Raw genomic sequence first — 19,258 nt, forward strand, 5'->3', positions numbered from 1 at the left:
CGATACTTTACTGATAATTACTGTATGTTCTTCTTTTTTATAAAATGAGCGTTTCATATCTGGTACGGATATTCTATCGATGAGTAACGACTGTACTACTGGTAAATTTATCGCTATTTATTGCGGTTTATGTATTATACGGGGTGTTTCACAATTAGTGCAGGTCCCTGAAATGGGGGGTAGCTGACGTGATTCTGAATGAGATTTCCCTTTGCAGAAATGGGATTTGAAGCTTCGTTTTTGAATTATTAAGGAAAAACACGGACCAATCAGAGCGCGAGGATTACGCATGCGCAGACGCGAGAACGACAGCTTCTGATAACGCGTGGTAATCCTACGCGTAGTAATACAGCGTGTGGATATCCAACGCGTAGTAATACAGCGTGTGGATATTTAACGCGTAGTAATCCAGCGCGAGGATATCCAACGCGTAGTAATACAGCGCGTGCATATTCAACGCGTAGTAATACAGCGTGTGGATATCCAACGCGTAGTAATACAGCATGTGGATATCCAACGCATAGTAATCCAGCGCGTGGATATCCAACGCGTAGTAATCCAGCTTGTGGATATCCAACGCGTGGTAATCCAACGCGTAGTAATCCAACGCGTAGTAATATAGCGTGTGGATATCCAACGCGTGGTAATCCAACGCGTAGTAATACAACGCGTGGTAATCCAACGCGTAGTAATCCAACGCGTAGTAATCCAACGCGTAGTAATACAGCGTGTGGATATCCAACGCGTGGTAATCCAACGCGTAGTAATCCAACGCGTGGTAATCCAACGCGTAGTAATCCAACGCGTAGTAATCCAACGCGTAGTAATCCAACGCATAGTAATACAGCGTGTGGATATCCAACGCGTGGTAATCCAACGCGTAGTAATACAATGCGTGGTAATCCAACGCGTAGTAATCCAACGCGTAGTAATACAGCGTGTGGATATCCAACGCGTGGTAATCCAACGCGTAGTAATCCAACGCGTAGTAATCCAACGCGTAGTAATCCAACGCGTAGTAATCCAACGCATAGTAATATAGCGTGTGGATATCCAACGCGTAGTAATCCAACACGTAGTAATACAGCGTGTGGATATCCAACGCGTGGTAATCCAACGCGTAGTAATACAGCGTGTGGATATACAACGCGTAGTAATCCAGCGCGTGCATATCCAACGCGTAGTTGGAAAATAGGCAAATTGGAAACTAACAATAAACAAAAACGTAAAACTTTTAACTAGCCTCGTAATCTCCACACAATATTAAAGGTGTTAAAGATTGAATAATGTTAAAAAATGAAATAAAATGAGGAATAGAGTGAAATTATCAGTGGCTGCGGGGATTAATAGGTTTAAAAGGTTAAAAAATGGGAAACTCGAATTAAAAGAGATTCTAACTAGAACAATACCACATTATTTCGGTCCGAGTTCCACACGGACAAAAACTCGATGTTACCGAATTCAAATAAACGCCTACTTTTGTTTCTCGTTGGCTAGTCAACTTGAATGTAACGTTAGAAATAAAATGATCGTTTAGTAGTTTGCAGATGGTGGTCGGCCGGTATAATACCGACGTCGTGTGCCGGAATAGGGATTCCGGCATTAACCGGGACAAAGTCAATTGAAATTCTGCTGCATAATACTGGAACGGTTGATTCGTTTTTGTTTAATTTCTGTACCGTTTCAATCGTTCCACTCTCTCGCGCGTGCTCGAGATTTCTGTGTCAGTTATGCAACGTCAAGGCAGATTTCTACCGGAGAAATTTTTTCTCCGCGAATCAACTTTAATTCGTTATCTTATGAGTTTTAACGCTATTATTACTGAATATTATATCACTGTTATTGTTACTGTATATTACTAGTAAGATATTCATTGGGGGGAAGTAGGGATATTGGGGATCTAGGGGATGTTGGAAATTTGGAAGTTTTTAGATTTTTAAAATTTCATATTGATAGCTTTTTATATTTTACATCTGCTCATTGTATTAGTCACAAGGTACTATATTTTTGGAAGTTCAAATTTGCAAATTTTTTTATTTTGATGGAGAGCTTTCAATTTTTAAAGCTTACAAGTTTCCTAGTTGATAAATTTCTAAATCTTGTAATTTTCAAATCCTTAAATTTCCATATTATTAAATCTCCAAATCTCTAAATTTCTACATTCTCAGATCTCTACATCCTTAAATTCCCAAATCCCTCAATTTCCACCTTCTCAAATCTCTAAATCCCTATATTTCCACATTCTCCAATCTCCATATCCACATATCCTCAAATCCCTAAATTTCCACCTTCTCAAATCCCCAAATAACTAAATTTCCACCTTCTCAAATCCCCAAATCCTAAATTTCCACCTTCTCAAATCCCCAAATCCCTAAATTTCCACACTCCCAAATCCCCAAATCCCTAAATTTCCACATTCTCAAATTCCCATACCCACATATCCTCAAATCCCTAAATTTCCACCTTCTCAGATCTCCACATCCTCAAATCCCCAAATCCTAAATTTCCACCTTCTCAAATCCCAAATCCCTAAATTTCCACACTCCCAAATCCCCAAATCCCTAAATTTCCACATTCTCAAATTCCCATACCCACATATCCTCAAATCCCTAAATTTCCACCTTCTCAGATCTCCACATCCTCAAATCCCCAAATCCTAAATTTCCACCTTCTCAAATCCCAAATCCCTAAATTTCCACACTCCCAAATCCCCAAATCCCTAAATTTCCACATTCTCAAATTCCCATACCCACATATCCTCAAATCCCTAAATTTCCACCTTCTCAGATCTCCACATCCTCAAATCCTCAAATCCTAAATTTCCACCTTCTCAAATCCCCAAATCCCTAAATTTCCACACTCCCAAATCTCTGATTCCCTATACTTCCACATTCTCAAATCCCCAAATCCACATATCCTCAAATCCCTAAATTTCCACCTTCTCAAATCCCCAAAATCCTAAATTTCCACCTTCTCAAATCCCCAAATCCCAAAATTTCCAACCCTTCAAATCCCAAAATATCCAAATGCCAAGATATTAAAATTCCCAACCTAAATCTCTAACTTCACAAACTCCAAAACTGCCAATATCGAGGTCACCCAAGTACCAAAAAAGCAACAGGTACTTTTCACATTCCCCACATCTCTGTTCCTAGGGAAACATCACATCCGCGCGTCAGCTTGCTATAACTTCACAGAAATGGAAAAACGTTTGATTAGGTAACGCCGACGACACAAAGCATGTTTATAGACTACGCGGTATATTCTTACGAATCACGAACAGGCAACGTTACCACGTTCTACTTGGAAAACTAGACCGCGTACCGTGTACCTACAATGTTTCTCGCAATCTGCTTTATCGTATCATTTTGTAGCGGCTAAACACTAGAGATTAGCGAGCCGGTTTAAGCCGAAGTTAGATCGCGAAGCACGGAAAAAGACTGTCGCGGCGCAAGGTATAGTTAGGCGAATTATGGAGGTATATCGAGTTGTTCGTGTCGTTCTCAATGAACGTAAAGTACTCGTGCGACTCTCTGCTAGTTAATAACCTGAGAGAGCTGACTCATAATTTCCAATACGCCCACCGTACGTCGACCATGCTGCATTTCGAATTACATTTGTTCAGCGACACCGCGGGATTCCTCTCCTTTTATTTTTACCGTGAATTTTCTGCAAACTTGTGTGCACCGCGTTGTTGGTTAAACATTCGTAAGCGTGACAGCTGTTAGACTCTCACGATGAACGGCCACCCTTTGCTCTGGATAGACGGGGTATCGCGTGTAACTTTTTAACTATGCCGACTGCCAATACTTTGCGTTTCAAAGCTGATGATTTTATTGGGAAACCAGAGTACGCTTTATTATTTCAATGTATTCTGTTTATTAACTCGAAAGTATTTTTATTGGCGGGTAACTCGTTGCGAAATGTTTCATGAACTATTTTGACATTACTATTTTTATATTATTAATTGGTCTGTTATTGTTATTTCTGTCACCTTACTCGATATAGATTTAGTTAAACAATATTTATCTGAAATTGTAGTGTTCAATCAAATGTGAGTCACTTTTCAAACGATTAACTCGCAGTCATGATAATCATCTTTCATTATTTCAAACATTTCGAATTTCCACATTCCTAAAGAAAATATAGTAAAATATAGCATAGAGATCATTTGTTTAAATGAAAATCTTAAGGGACGACATTTATTTTTGAGTTTCTCATTGCTTTCTTGAACGAGTGATAATACGACACCCTATATTTCACGGTGAAGCAAAGCAAGAGTATGGAAGAGCCGATAAGAGTCCGGCTGCGGGTGTAACATGCTTAAATTCAGAAATATGCCGTTTCACGATTACCGTTTCCGGTTGATAAGTCGACTAGTCTTTATCAAACAGCTTTCCCATCGTTAAGGTGTTATCGTTCCTCGCGTAACCATGCTCTTTTTCCACGTATTTTTGTTGCTTCGATAATCACGGTTACGGTAGCCGTTCACTAACCATCAATCTGGAGATACCGATAAGCATTCGGTATTTTTTATACCGTTGTCCAACAGAAATGTCGATTGTTTCACAGATCGCCAATTAAACTGCACAATTTAGATACGCCTAATTTAGACTTGAAACTGACGAAAATATTTTTGGTAATTTTGAGTATGATTTATGTAATTCATGTATAGTCTAACGTGTGACAGTATGGCGATATAATTCGTGGCAATACAACGTATGGTGAATGAGTAATGCAAGGCAGAGCAATTTTATATGTGATAATTCAATGCGTGGTGATTTAACATGTGGTAATTTCATGCGTGGCTATTTAACGAGCGGTCATTTAACGCGTAGTAATTTCGCGCGTGGCGATGGAACCTCTTGCTATTTAACGCGTAGTTATTTCGCGCGTGGCGATGCAACATTTTGCCATTTAACGCGTGGTGATATAACTTATGGCGATATAACGCGTAGTAATTTCACGTGTGGTGATATAACTTATGGCGATATAACGCGTAGTAATTTCACGCGTGGCGATGGAACATTTTGCTATTTAACGCGTGGCGATATAACGCGTGGTAATTTAACGCGTAGTAATTTCACGCGTGACAATAGAACGTCTTGGTATTCCACGCGTGGCGATATAACGTGTGGTAATTTAACGCGTAGTAATTTCGCGCGTGACAATAGGACGTCTTGGTATTCCACGCGTGGCGATATAACGCGTGGTAATTTAACGCATAGTAATTCCACGCGTGGCGATATAACACGTGGTAGTATGACGCGTGGCGATATAACGCGTGGTAATTTAACGCATAGTAATTTCGCGCGTGACAATAGAACGTCTTGGTATTCCACGCGTGGTAATTTAACGCATAGTAATTCCACGCGTGGCGATATAACGCGTGGTAATTTAACGCATAGTAATTTCGCGCGTGACAATAGAACGTCTTAGTATTTCACGCGTGGCGATATAACACGTGGTGGTATGACGCGTAGCGATGTAACGCGTGGTGATATAACGCGTGACGATAGAACGTCTTGGTATTCCACGCGTGGCGATATAACACGTGGTGATATGACGCATGTCGATGTAACGCGTGGTGATATAACGCGTGACAATAGAACGTCTTGCTATTTAACGCACAGCGATCACAAAGCGTCATAATCTAACGCGTGACACCGAAACGCATAACAAATTTGTATAAACTCACACAATGAATTTATACAAATAAAAGAAATGCAAGTACCACGATCATGAGTAATCAAAGAGATAAAGTTTTTGCCAGAAAGGTGAAAATTTCAGGAGGTTCGAAAGACTCGATAGAGAAATAGGTAACGTCGAAGTGATTCGTAACGATATTACTGGTTCATTGGTATCTGGAGGCGCCAGAACGGTGCGACGCGACACGCCGCTTTCTCGGCTAGTTAGCTCACACAATTGCACGCGGCGCGGCGTCGTCGTTGCAGTTTGCAATTTGCAGCCGGTTCACCATGCACTTTGGACGTCATTGACGCATCCCGTTGCGACTCTTAGCAATAGGTAATCGCACTATGCTCGTAGTATTCGCTGAAAATTGTTTATCTACTTGCTTAGTCGTGCATTTATGTAACAGGTTTCTATGTGTTCAGCACGGTTCGTTCTGACAACACTTTCATTATTTTCATCCTTCATGGTTCCTTTACTCGTCTGTCAGAGTTTTAATTTTATTTTTGTTCTGGATCGTTGTACTACATTGTCATTGTATTTTATTATGGATTTGCTGGTTTCTGCAATTTTTGTGTTCTTCATTCACAAATTTTTAGAATTAGAAATAACAAATTTTTGGGAAGACACTTTTCAATTTCTAAATTTTTTATTTTTTCAATTTCAAGGTTTTTAATTTTTCAAATGATCAAATTGTTCAATTCCCAAACTCTCGGTTATATCGTTTCTAATAGAAGAGCAACTTCAACGAGACTTAATATAAAATTTATTGCGACCCATACCATTTTATCTCTTGCAATTGATTTTTTGCACTTTAACTACGAATTGCAGAACAAGTAAAATAGTAAATGGTGCTATAGTTATGCACCGCAGTGGATATCTTACTGGGTTGAGACGTTAGAATCGTTACGTTCTCACGGTACTTGATGGTGTAATAGAGTTAAATGCCAGAAAATTATTAACAAATATTTTAATATTTTTCGATGGAAAATTCGAGTGGAATTTATTCATCCGAAATTTCTACATCAGTAAATTTTATAAAATAGGCGTGGAAATTAAAAATTTCTGAAGTTGACAATTTTTAAATCTGCAGGGTTGAAAATGACAAATTTTTTAATTTGATAATTTTTAAATCTCTAGGGGTAGAAATGAAAAATATCTGAATTTGGCAATTTTAAAATCTTTTAAGTTTGAAAATTAAAAATTTTTAAATCTCTATTGCTGAAAATTAAAAATTTCTGAATTTGTCAATTTTTAAATCTTTATAGGTGTAAATGGAAAGTATCTGAATTTGACAATTTTCAAATCTCTAAAGTTAACAATTAAAAATGCTTAAATTTGACAATTTGTTAATCTCCCAATTTGAAAATCAAAATTTCTAAATTTGAAAATTTCCCTGAATGTAAAAATTACCTAATCCCTAAATTTGAAAACTTCCTAATTCCAGAATTAAAAAATTCATATCTCAATTCGAGGTTTCTAAGAATTTGAAAATTCCTTGTATCTAACTTCGAGATTCCTAAATTTCCAAACTAAAAAATTAAAAGAAACTCGTAATCTTGTTCTCAGTAAATAAACATAGAACGTGATTTTGGATAAAAACAAGTTACAACGATAACAAAATAAACAGATAAGTACAGGAAATAAGATTTCGTATAGGTAATCTCTTTAGAAAACGCAGAGAGAGAAAAAACATTTTACCGTACTGATCAGTCACAATATCGTACACGATTAGATTAGATTACATGTTGGCGTACAAATAGAAGTGTATCAATTTGCTTGATTTTTTTTCTATCTGTATTAGTCGGATCGAAAAAACTGTTTCTTATCGTAGAATGTTTTCCTATAAACGTGAACAACTAGACGATGATAGCTATTATCGAAATGCCGCGTCATCGTTCAATTTTTCCTGATGGACGAAAGCTATTTTCGAATATTGGAAACCAGAGGGAAAAAAAGAGTCTGTTTACGATCTGGATAGTTTCATTGATAGTGCAGTCGTGTTGCAAAAGTCGAGTTCAAATTCCGATTCAATGCTTCATTCCAACGATAGGCATATTATTGTTTATCCTACGTTCATCGAATTAATTAATTCCACGAATGTGTTTACAAATGCATATCTTCCATTTTTCTTTACAAGTGCTGTTTTTATTAATTAATCTTTTGTTCTAGAAGTCATGATGTAACAGTTATTGTTCAGTGAAATCTTTTTTATTTCTTATTACTTTTCATTGCATTAATACTTACACTACCGTCCATAAGTATCCGGACACTTGGTTTCGTTACACAAAACACAGTTGAACTTTGTACGAAAGGTATTTAGGGTTATCATATCATTTGTAATAATTATTATTATCTTTTTTGAGGTGTCATAACGTAATAGAATTAATTTTTAAGTACAAATTATACAATGAAAGTGTGAAAGTAAAATTCATGTCCAGAAGTACAAAGTCCAAATTTGTGAATCTAATGAAACGCTTTCGATTCTAAAAAAAATTTTAATTTCTACTGTTTCATTTCTATGGTGCAGAACGTATTCAGAGGGTTCTTCGATATGTTTCAAGCGTTTGTAAACTGTTGGTAGATGTTTAGGTTCCCTCAATGGAGATAAGAATGGAGGTAACGCAATGCACTCGACAGTTTCGGTTTAGTTCGTCTGTAGCTTCTTTTCCACCGAGATATGAGTTCCAAACGAGAATTATCAATCGAAAAACGTTCCAGTATTCTGACCTTCGCAGAAAAAAAAATCGATTTTAGTTACTGTTGCAGATACTTGAATAACTTTCATGCAACGCGAATGCATATTTCGCTTGTGTCCGGATACTTATGGACGGTAGTGTATGTTCACTTTGTGAATAAATTATTGACTAAAATACTAGACTGTCAGCAATTTTTGGCACTGTAAGCAATGTTTCTCAATCTTCATTAATTCCAAAATTTTCAATCTTCCAATTTATAAATTCCCAAATTCAAATTTCAAGTCAAGTCTTCAAATTTATAAATTTCCATATTTCAAAATTTTCGAGTTCCAAAATTAAAAAATATTGAAATCCTCGGTAAATGTCAGAGAAACTAATGAAGAAATTTACGTGGAAAACGATGAAAAGGCATGCTCCTAAGTGATCGCTTCATTCGTTCATCGGACGAAGCAACGAGAAAATCGCTTCGATAAGAGGCAAACAAGCGAACCTCAAGTATTTAATATATGCTCGCTTTGCATACGACTTGGTTGCATACGCCGGGACATAAATACGAATTGCATCGTTCATTGATGATAGACAGAACTTGTAATAGTACATTGCTCCCTGAACTAATTGCAGCAATTTAAAAATACAATTGAAAATCGCTATCGCAACGACTTCCTCGGATATCTATGAGTGAATACGAATTTTTCTGTCGAATGCGATCGTTGCGTGCCACATTCGCATGTATCTCGCGAAATCGATGCTCGAGTTCGTACCAACCAACAATATTACAGATTGTGTACCGATATTAAACGAGGGTAGAGTTATTATCGTACTTAACCCTTTATGGAATTGAAGCATATATTCTTCTCATCAAAATTTTACTGCGGTTTCAACGAATTTCAAGATTTATACGTTTTTCTATACTTTATGAAGGAAGTTTCACGGAATTTTCGCGACGATCGATGTCATCGTATGACACGCAATTTTTCATGTCTGAGTGTTACGTGCGATGAGTTGTTGGATAAAACGGTACCGAATTCTACTTTCCATGATATTAAAAATTTCAAACTTAGAGAATTTTTAGTTCAAATTTAGAGATTACAAGTTTACAAGTTTAATAAGATGGTATTTAAAAATACAGAAATTTCTTACGTTTATGTTGATAATTTGACCTAATACCAAGCATGTGAGTCCTAACGCCAAATGCATATAGAATAGTAAATTCAAGATAGAATGTGAAATGACTCATTTTATCCGAAATTATTCTTTACCATATTTCTCCACATCTATATCAAAAAAATCTTTTCATAACACTCACATCTTTCAAAATGCTCGAAAATTGTCAACTGAGACAACCACAAAGTTTCATAAAAAAATATCAAACCTCGATTCAACCATCTACTCGTCTACATAGTACAAGTACATTTTTACATAATACATGTACACAGTACATTTTTAAAATGTTATTTTTATAAAATAAAATTGAAATCGTATAACATCACTGTATCCAAGGTGTTAATCTATATCAGAAGAACGTACTAAGCACCGCGAAAAATTCCGCGAAATCGTCATCATCTGGCGCCATTCAGGAGTCAAAGATGGGCCACACACGTGTAGGTTATACACACGTACGAATGGGAGGGGGTTACACGTGGCACGCAGCCGTGCACCAGGTACACGCACCGAACTCGTTTCACCGAATCGAGACGAAGTTCCCTCCTAACGCTCACATATGAATGGGACAGAGGTACTCGTGGCCAGGAAAAAGAGGCATCAACCCTCTGTGCCTGTACGCGAACGACGGTAACGCGTGTACGTGCATGCGCGTGTCGCGTTGCACGCGTCTGGGATCGCGTCTGTGTGCATACGCTGCAACCTTTATTCGGCGTGGCCGCAGTTTTACCTCCTACGCGTTTTTGTCGCAAATCGTGCGCATACTATATATGTAAAACCACGCTGCTGGCACGTACATGCCACTTTCCCTTTTCAAAATCGATTTTGGCGCCGTGCGCCCCGCCGCCGCCGGCACAGTCAACGACGTCGACGCTACTTCGTCCAGGGCCGCGCATTGGCGTAACTCTGATTTTTCTTACTGATAGCCCGGCTCGTTCACCTTCCAAACTTCCGGATTTCAGGATTTACAGATTTTACTTCTGCATTCGAGGACTTCCACATTTCGGGATTTAAACGTTACAAACATGGAAATTCGAGATTTAGGAATTTAGAAATTTTAGGAATTCAAGAACTTTGGTGCCTTGAGGAATCCTGAGGTTTAGGAATGTTGGTATTTTCAGATTTAAAAAAATTTAGAATTTGGAAATTTTGAATTTTGAAGCCGATTTTTCTTATTGATAACCTGGCTCTTTCACCTTGCAAATTTCTGCATTCGAGTACTTCCACATTTCGGGATTTAAACGTTACAAACTTGGAAATTTGAAATTCAGGAATTTAGGATATTAGAAATTTTAGGAATTCAAGAACTTTGGTGCCTTGAGGAATCCTGAGGTTTAGGAATGTTGGAATTTTCAGATTTTAGAAATTTTAGAATTTGGAGATTTTGAATTTTGAAGCCTATTTTTCTTATCGATAACCTGGCTTGTTCACCTTGCAAACTTCTGCATTCGAGGACTTCTACATTTAACCCTTTGCACTCGAAGATAATTTGACTGTTTGCAAACAGCAATATTAAAACTTAATTAAAAAGTTAAATGAATTCTCTTGAAGTTATTATTTCTCTACTAATAATTTCCACTATTGTTTGTTTCACTATGTTTATACATCACACGTATCATATTATAGAATTAGTTAAAAAATGCTTGTTTCAAGTTATTGTATTAAATAAAATGGTGACTGAGAGTCACCTCTCGAGCGCAAAGGGTTAAACGTTACAAACATGGAAATTCGAGATTCAGGAATTTAGAAATTTTAGGAATTCAAGAACTTTGGTGCCTTGAGGAATCTTAAGATTTAGGAATGTTGGAATTTTCAGATTTTAGAAATTTTAGAATTTTGAAGTCACCCAGTTACACCATTGAGGTGATTCAAACGAGTTTCACATCTTTCGTAGTAAGAAATTTTGTCTATTTTAGTAAACTGTCGGAATTTGTTTCAATCTTATACTATTTTGCATCGAGCAAAAATTGATGTGTTGAGTAACAAGCATCTAATTTTCAGCCCACTTTTTTTAAACTTCTGAGTATTTATATACACGCTGTAGTTATTTTTCTACAGTCAATACCACTCATAAAAATTATTTCTGTACTATCAAATGTATTAATAACCTGATGAACTAGTTCCTCGATCATGAATGTTTTTGACGTTTTCGTTATTGACGCATACGTTGCATTACATCAACAGTTCTCGTAATGTCGACGTAATTACTACTTTTTTACTACAACCCACAATTATTGTCTCTTCAAAAACAAAAAGAAAGAAAAAAACATATTTTGTTGCAGTGACAATTAACTGATATCACTCGTTAATTTTTAACGACAATCCATGAAATATAACGCATGCGTTCGTGGTGATGAGAGAGTTAAAAAGTTTTGTATGACCTAAATGTTCCACGTGAAAATCTGTTGAAGCGGTATCAGGAAAATATGAGAACAGCTTTAAAGCCTCCCTGGTTCATTTTGTTTAATTAAGAATTTGTGGATATGGGAATATAAGGAGGAATGCAGAGACATATTTCTGGAAATATACAAAGATTTTAGGATATAGAGATTTGGACGTATGCAAATATAGAAATTTGAAAATAGTCAGAGGATATAAAGATTTGAAATATGGTGACTTAGAGATGATCTGAGCATATAAAAATCTAAGAACTCCACCTTTCCCCTATTAAAAAAAAATCAGTCTTTTCACAAGATCTAATTTTTCCTTAGGCTTTCCTAAAATCATAAGCAAGCGATAAGCTTCTTGCCTAATCCGTAGAAACTTGAATTCCTTATACGCTTCCAATTGGCAGTCCAAAAAGGCGAATCCTATTGGTCCAACTCACCAGATTACGGTCCATAATCGAACCCCGGCGTTGTACGAGCAAACCTGTGAACAGTACCGTGTGTAACCAATAAATAAAACCAAAAAAAAGAACCGTAAATACACGTAATGGGGCTATAAAATTCGCCAGGGATGATCACGCGGGCGTAATTCCCGGCGCATCGCCAAAAAAAAAAAAAGGCAGAAAAAATCGGTACACGCGCCGTACTAATTATCCAGCGCGCAAATGTGTTCCATTTTTACGCGAGCAGCGGCGCGTAACGAGTCCCAATTCCCTTCACAATTAACTGCACCGCATTACGACCCTCGAACTTTTCGTCAACTGCCCTTTCCCCGCTACCCTACTCCTGTAACGATCATCAACTTCCAGAAGTGGCTGTCCAGGTCCATTGGCTCGTTAAACCTCGAAAAAAAAAATCCACGACATACGAGAGAACGGAAAGAAAGAAGCAAGGTAGGAGAAAAAGAGAGTCCAGGGGGGGAGAAAAAAAGGTGTCTTAGGCGAGATCAAAAGCACTTCCACGGGGGTGACCCGTGGTCTGCGGTGGTCACGCGTCCATCCCTGTCGGTATGTGGCCTCAGAACTCGGAAAAGACCCGTGTTTCTCTTCGTCGTGTCTGGCTTTCCTCGTCGGTCTCGTGGCCGTACGAAAATACCGCCTTTCGTTAAAGGTGAACGGACGAAATCGCGAGTTACACGTGCGTGCAAGATCCAACGAGGGTGATGCGTCGGCGGGTGTGCAGGACGGGGGTGTGCAGAAGAGACAGGGCAGGCCGGTGGTCAGGAAGGGTGTACAGAGGGAAAGAGGCGCAAAAAGGGTTGAGAGGGTGGTGATGGTGGTGGTGTGCCGGTGGTGGGTTGGTTCGTTCGTTGAACGAGAAGCGACGAGGTGGGGATTTGTGTGCCGGTGGAGGAGACGGATCGCTAGCCAGACGAAACCGGCAATATCCAACGTTCCCTTGCGCACTCCTGCATACACCTCACACCACCGGGTGCCGCCGAAAATCCCCAAAAGCACGCGAAACAAAGGCCTCCCTCCCTGTTTCACCCTTCGCCCTTCTACTTCCACCTTCTCTCGCTGGAAGCCGAATACTAGCAAAACTGTACCCGATACACGCGTGCACACCAACCGCATCGTGTATACGAACAGAGACGTAACATCGACTTTTCTTGGTTACACGTGTGCCGTGTGTGTAGGCGTGAGTATGCACGTCGGAGAGAGCCTCGTATGCAAGCTCGATAGAGAAAACTGCCACCGCAGGAACGCGTTCGTTGTTGCTCCATGGTAATTGTTTGACTAAGGTTTATTCGGCACCGGGGTTGGAATTAATTCCGTCACGCGTCTCCTCCTCGCCTTTTGTTCGATGCACCCGCCTGAAACGATGTGTACGTCGTGCAAGATTTTACGCCGGGTATGTGCGACCTTGCACGGGGATTCAGATTCGATCGACGTAGTACGTACCAACGATTTGGGGATTGTTTTGGTAGACTCATATATCGCGAGATATGAACGACTCCGGTACGCCTTTGGATAACAACCTTAAGGCCACCGTTTGTTTTTCATTTTGTTATAAGCTTGAAATAACCGAAGTCTGAAACTTATTTCAAAACTTAATTCGCTCATAGGGATGAATACTTATAACACTCTTAGGGCTAGTAACTAAAACTGTATATCTTTATAACATATAAAGATTGAAAACCACTGTATTCTTGACTGATTCGATTGAATTCTTGCGATTAATATTATCTTAGCGATAATAAATCGTAAATAAACACCGATCGATTTGAAATAACATTACGCGCAAGAATTTTGTAATGATATAACGTGCAGTTAAAATGATATTTACAAATTGATACGCATATGATTACATTAGAGAATAATATCGAAGATATAGTATAATCGTAAATTTAAATGTTAGGTGGAGACATCTATCGATGTTGTCGAATATTAAATCAACACACGTTGTTTGGTTAATTTGGTTAATTATCATACCTTGGATCTCAGTGCTATTACCATGCGTTGCATTGTCACTCATCCCATCGCCATAAATTATATTCCCATTAGTAGTTATTCGTATCGTCATTGCCTCGCGTTATATCGCCGTATATAATAAAAACGCGCTGTTCCGCCAGATGAAAACACAGGACGAAGATGAAAACAAAGCACGAAAACACAAAATCGAAGCAGAACACTCGCGAATGATAAAAATTTTCGGTTGCAATAAGTTGGTCCGTGGCGATATAACGCGAGTGAACTGTATCGGCGTCTTCAAACGACCTGTAATAATTGGTCGAGCACAAACTAGGTCGGTCGAGTACGTTTTCTTCAAGGTTAGTCGAAAGCCCCGACGCTGAGTGGGTCGGTGAGCTGAAAAATCGATACGTACGAAAGTGAGAGTCTCAGCCGCTCTTCACCCTCCTTTTTCTTCTTTGCGTTCCGCGTCCTCTTCTTACTTGCCATTTGGTTTCATTCATGTTGCGTCGTGCAGGGTCGTGGGTTCGTTTGATTTCGCGATGTTACGAGCGCCAACTAGCAGCCGCGCGTTTCAACGATCAATCGAAAAATATCCTCGACGTTCATGGAATTACGTATTCTTTGTCGGTCTTTGTTCGTGGCCCGTCTACGAGATACATACGGTGATTTTACGGTGAATTGTATTTAGAGGGAAAAAAAGGAGAAGCAGATTGTCGGCACATTTGGTATTTAGATGGAGGAAGGGAACGGTGGAGTTTGTTTTTGATCCGCGAATGCCTTTCATGTCGAGTTGTCCCCTCCACGAACAGAGAGGATAAATTCGACTGCGAGATGTTGAACGAAAGAAAGAACGAAACAGAAAATGTCAACAAGGGCATCCGCACATGTGGGATCGCTTTCCTTATGTTGTTCGAGCGAAAATATTATCGGGAGTCGGGTGCATAATGGCTGCGAGCGTTAATGTTCGAACCGAGATAATTACTATTTATTTTCTTCAATTGAACACTACGGTGTTGTACGTACGATTTATTCTGATTTTGAGGAAACCGATGAACCATGATACTCTCATGAATTTTAATGATTCTCTGAAGTTTGTTACGAGGTCCAAGCTATTCGTGCAACAGCCGTTGCGTCGGCAAAACGGTACTATTTGTTATTTTATTACTCTACTCGACCCGCTCGGAGGGTCAGAAACACCGTTTAGAATGCTTGTTTTTAGCGTCAGAACCGTACCGTCATCCGAGACAAGTCTAGCCGAAGTATTTTTTCAAACATCCAAAATTATTACGTTCAAAAATTTAATGATTCAAAGATATGAATTTAAGAAAATTTGTAAATTTCTGTATTTTTTAATTACCAAGTTAAACTTGAAAATTTCAAACCTCCCGCGCTCCTGCACACCGTCGTCCAAGAATTTTACTATATGATAATAATTGATATTTGTAATATAATGCGTTTGTCTAATTGAGAATATGTATTTTTTGTTGCAGCGGTGCTGGATCAAAGATCCTCGTAAGCAATTTTCCAGCTCACGCCAGACCAGAGGATATCGAAATATTATTCTCGAGTTGCGGTCAGGTGCTCACCGTTGAGAAATTGTCCTCACGCGATCCTAACACACAAACCGTCCTCGTTAGCTATGAGACGCAAGAACAAGCACAGCAGTAAGTAAACGCGAAGTTTTCTTCCTCAAGATATACTATAATGTCGTCCTGCATATTGATAAATTTTAGTTCCTAAATTTGTTCGTTTTAGACTTGGAAATTTTTATATACAGAGATTTGAGTACTTAGGAATTGAGATTTGTCGATTTACAAATGAAAAAATTTAGAAAATTCAAGAAGTTAGTGGTTTGACGAATTGTGGATATTTGAAATTTTCTAATTTAGAAATTTGAGAATTAAACAATTTTTTAGTATACTAAATTGCACCCTCGCTTAGGTGCTCCTCGCGCACCGCAAGTTGAGAACCGCCACAGTAGATAACCAGACAGAAATCACTATGCGAACTAAATATTACAGATTAAAGGAATATTTTCGGCATCGAGGTGAAGTGTACGAAGTATTTTGAGTACGTTACTCCGCAGGAAGTAGTTCATGCGTTCTTTAACCTCCTGCCTTACAATTTCTTTAGTAGTCAGACTTAGCTACGTTCGTTGCTCGAATGTCGAAAATAGAATGTTGTAAATTATGTTCAGCTAATTCTTGCATTTGTAATGTATGATTGTTATCGAAGTGGTCGCTTTATCGCAAACTACTTGTATTCGTATTTTGTTAACAGTGTTATTAACATAAACTGATATTGCGCAACAAACTGTTAATTTTTTACTCGGTTTAGTTATTGTTTCTAGACATACTGTAAGTTACAGTTACAATTAGAGCTAATACCTTGTTTCATAGGAAAATGTAATTGAGCGTTCGTTGTATTTAAATTTGTATATGTTTCGTATTTTAAACATAATATACCCAAGTATACTACATTTAAATGGCTCCCAGTTTTCATCTGAGCATGTCACCTACACTACCGGATACTTATGGACGGTAGTGTATAGGATATGATAGAACATATTACATTGAAATATAGTGTACTCAGGTGTATACCAGAGACATCATTTAACAATAAACAAACTGATATAACGTATAGTAATAGAATAAACTAATTTAATATAAATTTATTTCAAGTTCGTTGTGAATATCAGCAAGATATTTTAAAGTCATTGAAAGTCCTTGTCCACATAATTTCTGTAATTAACAAGTCAGGAATCTTCACCTTCCTAGAAAAAGAAGTGCCGAGTTCGTTATCCCATACGATATTTTATTAATTAATACATTTGGTGATTCGTAGGGCTGTGAACCAGTTTAATGGCCACGAATACGAGGGTAACCCGCTAAAAGTGGAAATGTCTACGGCGGAGAGCCGACGAAGAGGCCGCAGCCAACGCAGCGGCGTTACTTATTCCGGAGTCTCGGGTTCCGGTCGTCAAACAGATTTCCCGCTTCGTATTCTTGTACAATCGGACATGGTCGGAGCCATAATCGGCCGTCAGGGATCCACCATACGTCAAATCACTCAAATGACGCGGGCGCGGGTCGACGTTCATCGAAAGGACAATGTTGGTTCCTTGGAAAAAGCCATCACCATTTACGGTAACCCGGAGAATTGCACGAATGCCTGTAAGAAGATCCTGGAGGTCATGCAGCAGGAAGCTAACAGTATAAACAAGGGGTAAGGAACAAAATCATACAGTATTGATTGAAAGTTTTGAATCCTTTGGTTATGGTTGATACATGTTCTGTTAACAGCGAGATCACACTGAAGATCCTCGCGCACAACAACTTGATTGGGCGAATAATCGGAAAAGGTGGTACCACGATCAAGAGAATCATGCAGGACACAGATACGAAGATCACTGTGAGCAGTATCAACGATATCAATAGCTTTAATCTTGAACGCATCATCACAGTCAAGGGCACCATCGAGAACATGAGCAAAGCTGAATCCATGATCTCCAGCAAATTACGCCAAAGCTACGAGAATGATTTGCAGGCGATGGCTGTGAGTAACCATAAACGAGCTTGAAAATTAAAACTGACTTTCTTCAAATCAGAATGTATCCGAGGATATAGAGATTCAAAGAGGATACACAGAGATTCCATATTTTTCAATTATCATTTAAGAAATTTACAAATACAGAAATTTGAAGATATAGGAAACCAGAAATATTAAATTCAGTAATCCTTAACAAACTCGATACAGTAAGTTTAAAATCGCAAACTTTTTACTTGCAGCCACAAAGTATGATGTTCCCTGGCTTGCATCCAATGGCTATGATGTCCACCGCTGGTATGGGATACAGTTCACGTGGTCCTGGTTTGTACGGGTCAGGACCGGCACCGTATCCGTATCAAGCAAGTCTGCCGCCACAACAGGGTGTCCCTGCAACCGATACTCAAGAGACTGCCTTCCTTTACATTCCTAACAGCAGCGTGGGTGCCATTATCGGAACCAAGGGTTCTCACATCAGAAACATTATTAGATTCTCCGGCGCGAGTGTTAAGATCGCGCCGATCGAACAAGACAAACCAGCGGAACAGCAAACTGAAAGGAAAGTGACTATCGTCGGATCGCCAGAATCCCAATGGAAGGTAAGGTTCATTTGCATCAAGGTAAACCTCGTTGCTTATCGAGTTTCTCAACGTGCTCCAGAATTAGCTGTATCACTGCTCGATTATCGAGATACAGTATCTTTTCAAATTTTTACTAAGAATGTATAGAATCCAACCTTTTTGAATTATGAGAAGTCTGAAATTTTAGAGGATGCATCCTTTACTGCTTTTGAGAATTAAATTCATCTTCAAAAAAATGTTAAAAAATCATAGTCTTATTTCCAACAAATCTGATCGATTATTGTTACAATATTCATATATTTTTTTTACCATGTATCAAGTAATTGATACTTTAAGTATTTAATACAATTGTCACGCAAGTCAGAGTGTTCCTCTCATAAGCAAATAGATTCCATATGGAAAAACTGTTGGTCGTGAAGCACAAGTTGAACGTGGCGTTATAGAACGATTGGAAAGCGTGAGCCACCTCGTGGCTAAGTAACTTGAACGCCGACTTTCAAACGGCAAGGTCCAGCGTTCAAATCTCCCTCCATTTCGATGAACTATTACTTATCGTTTTTATCGATCTATTTGTGCACCAATGCTCCTGCTCTAGTTTGGGATTATGCCGTTTTTCAGAAGCATCGTCTTGAAAGAGCAGGAAAATTAACATGAAGGGTTTACCCGTACCAATGACACGTCACCATTTGCGTGTGCAAGTTGGTCCCGTTACTACCTTCTACAAAAATTTGTTTTATCAATATCTTACAATCGTTAGAAATTCCATTAATTAACAAACT

General features: G+C 38.6%; 1 protein-coding gene across 3 annotated transcripts in view; it reads left to right on the top strand.

Moving 5' to 3' along the window:
* Nucleotides 1–19,258, top strand: part of Imp (IGF-II mRNA-binding protein) — a 122,539-nt gene that overhangs the window by 81,852 nt on the left and 21,429 nt on the right. For all 3 annotated transcript variants that reach the window (XM_076533712.1, XM_003704864.3, XM_012289077.2), the window contains 4 exons: nucleotides 15,843–16,016; nucleotides 17,197–17,577; nucleotides 17,655–17,907; nucleotides 18,141–18,497. In XM_076533712.1, coding sequence (XP_076389827.1) covers nucleotides 15,843–16,016; nucleotides 17,197–17,577; nucleotides 17,655–17,907; nucleotides 18,141–18,497 — 1,165 coding nt within the window. The remainder of the gene's footprint in view (nucleotides 1–15,842; nucleotides 16,017–17,196; nucleotides 17,578–17,654; nucleotides 17,908–18,140; nucleotides 18,498–19,258) is intronic.

The sequence above is a fragment of the Megachile rotundata genome, chromosome 1 (assembly GCF_050947335.1).
Source record: "Megachile rotundata isolate GNS110a chromosome 1, iyMegRotu1, whole genome shotgun sequence".
NCBI classification, from domain to species: domain Eukaryota; kingdom Metazoa; phylum Arthropoda; class Insecta; order Hymenoptera; family Megachilidae; genus Megachile; species Megachile rotundata.